This window comes from Physella acuta, unplaced genomic scaffold (assembly GCF_028476545.2).
Source record: "Physella acuta isolate Inbredline_101_S28 unplaced genomic scaffold, ASM2847654v3 ptg000986l, whole genome shotgun sequence".
Classification (NCBI taxonomy): domain Eukaryota; kingdom Metazoa; phylum Mollusca; class Gastropoda; family Physidae; genus Physella; species Physella acuta.
The window spans coordinates 2,261-9,462 of record NW_026732503.1 but is presented as its reverse complement, the minus strand read 5'-3'; the positions used below and the strand labels follow the sequence as shown (position 1 = coordinate 9,462).

The 7,202-nt window shown below is 42.0% G+C and overlaps 1 protein-coding gene across 1 annotated transcript; it reads right to left on the bottom strand.

Moving 5' to 3' along the window:
* Positions 1 to 324: 324 nt before the first annotated feature.
* LOC131954249 (leucine-rich repeat-containing protein 24) lies at positions 325 to 5,714 on the bottom strand (the record flags this gene model as incomplete). The annotated part of the gene is given in 2 exon segments (XM_059317826.1): positions 325 to 2,257; positions 2,843 to 5,714. Coding segments are annotated over 2 exon segments (2,280 nt in total). The 3' UTR covers positions 325 to 1,323.
* Positions 5,715 to 7,202: the final 1,488 nt, after the last annotated feature.

The following is a 7,202-nucleotide window of genomic DNA, read 5'->3' as shown; positions in this document are numbered from 1 at the left end:
CCCCAAATTTGTATTTAAAAAAAAATTCTTGAATTAAGCTTTCAGTATCATACAAGCCTGCCATTATTATGAAGTTTGCTGCATTATCTTCTTTAACATTTTAACCAATGGGATATTTATTTATTCATAACTATAACATCCCTAATTAATATTTTAAAAACATCTTTGCCAATTATTTTTTTTACAATAAATAAATATTTACAATTAAACTTAAGAGCAAATATGTTCAGCGACTAAAAGCCATGTTCATAATTAAAAGCAGTTGCTGCTATGTCAAGACTTTAAAAAGTTTTTTTTTAAACTGTACAATTATTTTTTTACCATCTAACACTCAAGTCAGAATTACTAAGCTTGATTTAAAATGTCATGGCCGACTACTATTTTTCTAACGCCATTGTTTATGTGAAAGACATTCAAACGCCAGGCACTGTTTAATTTCTTGTGTACTGTGTAAGATCAGGACAGAACACTACTACTAACATGACTGTGCTTGGCTGATATTTCATCTTTAACCTAAATGCTTTTGTATTGATTTTTCCTAGTAGCAAATTTAATTTACTGTCTTTTGAGAGCATCAATAATAAATTAAAAGCATCATTTTGAAGCCATGTAACAACACAGATTTTTTTTTTCTCTCCACACACAAGCCAACAAAAATGGTCTCAGCTATTTAAAAAATAATGTTCATGAACGTGCTTATAAAATACCACCGCTATTTCGCTCAAGTATAAACACATTGAGTCCAAGCTGAAACTGATAGTTGCCTTGAGAGCATAGTTAGGAATGCATTAACTGTAATTAATTTAAATTTATGATTGATATTATACAAATACCATTTGTGGTTCTTTTATTAAAAAAAATTGAGAATCTGAAAAGGCGCCATTGTTGTGGCAAAGAATAAAATAGACATGAAATTTTATACAACTTTAAACTGATTCACTCTGAGTGTCAAACTTTGTCATTTGCCTTCTCATAAATTATTTTTACTTTTCAAATCTTTCATTACTTAAAAAAAAGCTTATGAAATCTAATTAAGCTAATGAATCTCCAGCCATTAAATGGCATCATCAATTTATAATTCCTTCATTTCTCACAACTTCCACTGTATTTAAAATACTTGTTTATATAAAACCTCTTTATATTGCAGAATTACTTTAATCATCATTTCTAAGTGTTAAAACATTAAGTAGTTGTAGCACTTAAAATCCCTTGGCATGATACAATAGTAATATCCCTAGGAAATGGGAATAGATTTTTTTTGTTCTTTCCATGTCCTCCCACTGATATGGAGATGTTTGAAGTAACATAATCCACGTATGGCAATCACACCGGCGTGCCGGGAGTTATACCATAACTCTGGCTGTACTGTTGAGCTTCAGGCGATGTGATGTAGTCCGCGCTGCTGTCCTGTGGCGTCAGCTCCATGTACTCTCTGGACTGGAACAGGCGGGGCGGCTTCCTGGGGCCGGTGGACATGGGCGAGTAACCGAGGTTACCCACGGACATGCTCTTAGGTGTGGTGTGGGTCATCCGGTGCGGGGGCGGGTACCTCAGGTCTCGGTAATCTCGATAGTCTGATGAGTTGGGCGTTTGGCGGTGGTAGTCTTGGCGCGGGCTGCCGTCCCCGTTGTAGTCGGCGTACCTCGGCGTCAAGGCTATTATGGACCTGGTGCTACCAACAGCCCTGGGGGTGGAGCCGTTAATGTTTGGTGAGTAAGTGTTAAAGCTGCTGAGGCTCTTGGCCCCGTCCCCATTACCATTGTGATATGGGATACTAGCGTAGCTGCTAGTGCTGTCTATTCTAGAGGCGTAGATGACATCGTTTTGTTGAGCATTAGGGTGCTGCAGTGATTTGGTCAGGGAGTCGTACACGGGGTACTGGGAATAATCCTCCACCATCTCCTCGCTGTCAAACACAGTTGGCGTGTACCTGTCTAGAAGGGGGGTGGCCGACCCGGCGTGGGAGGTGCCGTACTGAGGCAGCGGGGGTGGGAACTCCTCCGGGTCAGTCAGCTCGCTCCCGAAGGAGACGTAGGTGTTGCCGTTGTTGAAAGGGGAGCCGGGCTGCTGGAACACATAGGGGGGTTCAGTGTCTTGGATAATGAGCGGCCGCCTGACGGTGGTCGTGTTGGAATCGTTGGTGTTGTTCGAGGTGGACCGGTCATCCTCCTGGCAGCTGTTGAGCTTGTCCTCCATTGATTTGCTACTTAATTTGGTGTCGTTCAAGCCTGAAATGTCTCCGTTGCTTGCCTTTTCACTGGAAAAAAAAGGTTAATTACAGTAAAAAATATTTCCAATAATCAAAGTGGGCAATGCATTAGAAAATAGAAAATGTAAGATGTCAAATGAATCCACTAGGCCAAATTTACTGGAGGTTGTGACTGATACAATACAAACAAGTGTGCAAGTAAAACATGGACAAAAGAATCCATTACTGTAACTCAATGATTTAATGAGGTTGATTCATTTTAATATTCAAAGACAGTGTGCATAGAGAATACTATGTCTCATTGTACTCATTTGCATTTTGCTATAGATTATTTGTTTTGTTGTAGTGTTGAACTATGTTACTGTATAACTGTCAGACTGTTTTATCAGAAAACATACCATTATATCATTTTCATGTAGCAGCCAAGAATGCTTTGCAGTAATAGAATGTTATGGAGTAGTGAAAAATACTTTGCTAGAATACAATGCTGATGACACACAGTAAAGAATACTTTTTAATAATACAATGCTATGTAACAGTACAAAAATACTCTTTGATAATAGAATGTTATGTAGCAGTAAAGGGTACTCATTGATAATACATAACAGTAAAGAGTATAAACAAATGACGTACCTGTTGTTGATAAAGTGTTGCTTGACATTCTCCATGATTTTATTTTTCTTCTCCTGTTTCTTCCTCTGCACATAATTCACCGTGCAGAAGATGAGCACACTGATGACGATGATGAGGATGATCCCACACACCACCGCCACAGAGATGACAATACTCCTGATGTCCACGCTGGCACTGGCATGTGCCACCCCAGGCACCGGCGTGGTCACTGACTCGTAAGGGATTCCAGACAGGCTAAGCTTGAACTCTGTGGAGGCAGTGCCTCGGATGTTTTGAACAAAGCATTTATACTTGGCTATGTCGGAGTATTGGAAGTTGCGGATCTGGAGTTCACTAAACTGAGTCTTTTCTCCGAAGGACCCGTCCTGGTTCCAGGCGCTTATGCTGTACTTCTGGTCTTCCTTGTTGGGGTCAATGACAACAGAGTTCTTCAACCACTTGGCCTCAGCATCAGGGATAGAGGTGTATTTACACCACAGGGTTGTGTTTTCCCCGGGTGCCAAGTTCTCGTTGGAGAAGGCGCTGGTTTTCATGCTGATGTCGCAGGCCAAGTCATCTAAGGGCAGGGTGTCTAGAGGTTTTTCTCTGACTATAGAGGGCCTCTCACACCTGATTTGGTAGCCGTAGGATGTCCAAACAGTTGGGTCTGTTTCATTGAGCCAGGTCCGTAACCACCTCATCTTGCAGTCGCACACCCAAGGGTTTTCATAGATCTGCAGTACTTTGACATTCTTGGAAAAATCATCAAAAGCATCAGATGGTAAGGTCTCTAAAGCATTGTGACGAATCCGAAAGATCTGAAGAGAAACTAACCCTTTCAAAGCACCGTAGTCAATTACTTTAATACTATTCCCGCTTAAGTCGAGTTCTATTAGTTTGAGGAGTTTGTGAAACGAGCCTTTGGGGACCGAGTGTATCTTGTTGCCAGATAAATACAACCTCTCCAGAGAAGAGCTGACGGTCTCCAGGGCCGTGGCCGGGATGTGCACCATCTTGTTGTTGGAGAGGTCCAGCAGCTCCAGGTGCATCAGCTTCTCGAAGGCCCGCGCCTCCACCTCCACGATGCTGTTGTTCTTCATGTACAGGTGCTTCAGGTACTCGTAGTGGATGAAGCTCACGTTCTTGACCACGGTGAAGCTGTTGCTGCTCAGGTCGAGCCGGTGCAGGTTCTTGTGCAGCGTCCACGGCACCGTCTCCAGCTTGTTGCCGCTGCAGTTGGCCACCGTGTGGGAGGGGTTGTACTCGCACAGGGGTTTGTTGCCGTCCGTCAGGCTGCTGGACAGCGCCCAGCAGGTCAGCAGAAGGACGTAGACCGGCACGTTCGCGTGGAGCCTGGGAGGTGACATTCTCCTGGACGTACCGTACTTCCTCGGCTATACGCACCTTGTCATTATTGATCCTGTCACCATGGCACGTCACGCGGGGCGTTTCTTGTCGTAATTGATTAATTTGTTGACTTGAGAAACGAACAACGTAGCATTATAATCTGAACAGTACTTTTACGAAACAGCAACTAATAAGTTTCGGTTTTATACAGTCCTTTAATAAAAAAAAACAGCAAGTGTTACGTTTGTGTTGTATGTTAACACACATAAACCATCACTGGTTACACGTAGTACTGAGTATATTTTCCTATGAACCGACGACAAGAATTCCCTCGTCCTATCTCTCATCCTTTGTTGACACAACCTCACCAGGTGCCGGTCCGGTCATTGCCCGCCTCTCACCTATTCTCTCCTTCCATTGGTCAGCCTTGGGTTTTTTATTTTATTAACGGCACAAAAATTTCACGAAAATCTTGTCTCTCGCTCACTTTAAAAAGAAAAGAAAAAAAATTCCCGTTGCTTTGAGTAAGACTGTGTACACGTATTTTCCTATACGCAGTGTATCTATAAATAAACTATACACATCCGCTGTTCGTGGTTATAAATAGAAATCAGCTGTCGCTAAAATATCCCATATGAATAATGGAGTTAATCCTAAAATCGGGATAGTCCGTCGTTTATTTGTATAATCCTTGAAAGAATGTTTGTGCACTTACACTTTTTTAAGAAAAAAAAAACCACCAACACACTAATGTTTCACGAAATCCAATCACAAGTCTGAATCAAGCGACACATAATCCACTTTTTGTTTTCTCAACGAGAAGGAAATAATACTCTCAGCAGACGATTACGGTGAAATCAAACCAGCGGCCACATCCAGTTTTAGTTCACGTTACATAACGAGAAACGTTGGTTTGATAACGCCGAGGCCCCTCTCTCGTATCGTGAGCTGACCAATCACAAGAAAACAAACGAAAAAAGTAGTGAGATGTTTGAAAATCTGCGGGGCTGTACTAGCCGCTTGTACCGGTAGAGTCAACGAGAACTCCCCCTCTGTTGTAATCCTGGTGTATCGCTGTGTGCTAAATACGACGTTGAGAATCCGCCAGTTGTTGTAGTTTATTAATATCCCTGTGGCTACTGTCCTTGTGGTCACTGGTGGGAGATAATGACTGGGGGAGAAAAATCTTCGCCCCGCTCGTGTCTGGCTTTATCTCGACTGCTCCGCCAGGCGAAAAAGTGGGGGGAGGGAGGGGTGAAGATGAACCCAAGACAAATAGTGTAGTTGTAGACCGCTACCGTTGTACTACCGAACAGGCACGCGAACTTCACCTGCTTTAGTCAAACATTCCATCGGAGGAAGAAGAAGAAGAGAGAGAGAAAAAATATCATATAGTGGTAAAAAAAAATGTCATGGAATTGACGCCCGAGGCACAACTTCTCCACCGTTGAGTTTCTCCTCTCCGCCTGCTCGTTGCCGTCCGTTGTTCTGCCGCCTCAACCAACCGGCATCGACCCGCTATACCGTTGAGCCTTGGATTTCATTAGTTTTTTTTCCTCTTTAAAAAAAAAAAAACAACACATCAACCTCCCCTGAAGTTATGTGTTATTTTTTTCTCTCATATGTTGTTACGTCACTCGGCTTCTCTCTGAGGAATAGAGGATCAGATGTTTATGTCAATAGCTGTTTATATTTTGTTTCTCTCCGCCTCCTACACTAGCTATGACTAACGTTCTATTTTTAAACCATTCACACAACCCGGGGTCAACCGTTGGACAGCTCTATGAATGCACACAATGCACGCCACCTCCCCCACCCCCTTCCTGTACGGGTACTATTTTTATCTCACCTCTGGTCATCGCGGCCTAGCTCGTGCACTGACACCTCTTAAAAATAGCCAGTAGCAGATGGCAGGGGAGGGGAGGCTGGGAGTGGGGACACAACAAGACAATGGACGAGTCGGAGTTTGTTTCCCAAACCATTTAATAAATAAATCATAATTTAAACAGAGTTCGGAAATGAACTTCTCGTTATAGAATCTAAATGTATGTAGACTATAAATTTATGAATGAACCTTTACTACCGGTGAAGTTATACAGGGCCTACCTAAAACTATTTCTATCGGCCCTCTGTTTTGCACCTAAACATGCGGCGAATATTTTTCGAACGTAGTAGATCAACATTACTGATCTCATCGTGGTCCAGTGATGTTGATAAATAGCACTTCATACCCGTCTAAGTAACGGGACCGGTGAGTCATGTCCATAAACGACATCGTTTGTCTTGACACAAGACAACGGTACAACGTCAGTGTCAGTGGGTATGCAAAATTCACTATGCGTCACTTCCGTTGTAGGGGTGGGGGGGGGGGGGTTTGATAGCTCATCCCGAAATTAGTAATATATTGTTTATTTAAACTCAGGTCATCTTGTATCAAATTCAAGTGTGTATATCATTACTGTAAGAATGTTTATTCTGCTACATACTAAAAAGATAATACGCCTATAACAGTGGGTAACGAAATAATATTTCTAGCATTGGAGATAGTATATCTCTACAAAATGAATTACTAAAATCCTGACCTTTTATAGCCGTGATAAATAGCTATACAAAGAGAAATTCACACCAAGAAAATAAATTGTCGTAAAATTTCCTTTGCTGTTATAATAAGCTAATCGGTTATCTTTAGGCAACTGTGGATAAATTAAAATTTCATAACTGTAATTTCTTACCTAACGCTGATTTTACGATACTAACAACATGACACACATACAGGACATCAGTAATACCAATACTCCATTATTTATATAGCATAGACATTATATCAATAAACATAATTAATTAAACATGCCAAACGCGACTACCACGATATTCAAGCGAGTTCTGTCTAGCCAAAACTAGCTTTAGGTTGACCGCAATCTTTAAAGCCTAGCCCCCGAAGTGTCCTACACACCGTATTGTCCAGCCGTGTCGAGGACGTCAGCAAAAGTACGCCGCGGGGGGACGAAAACGGCTCAATCCTAGCGTGAAACAC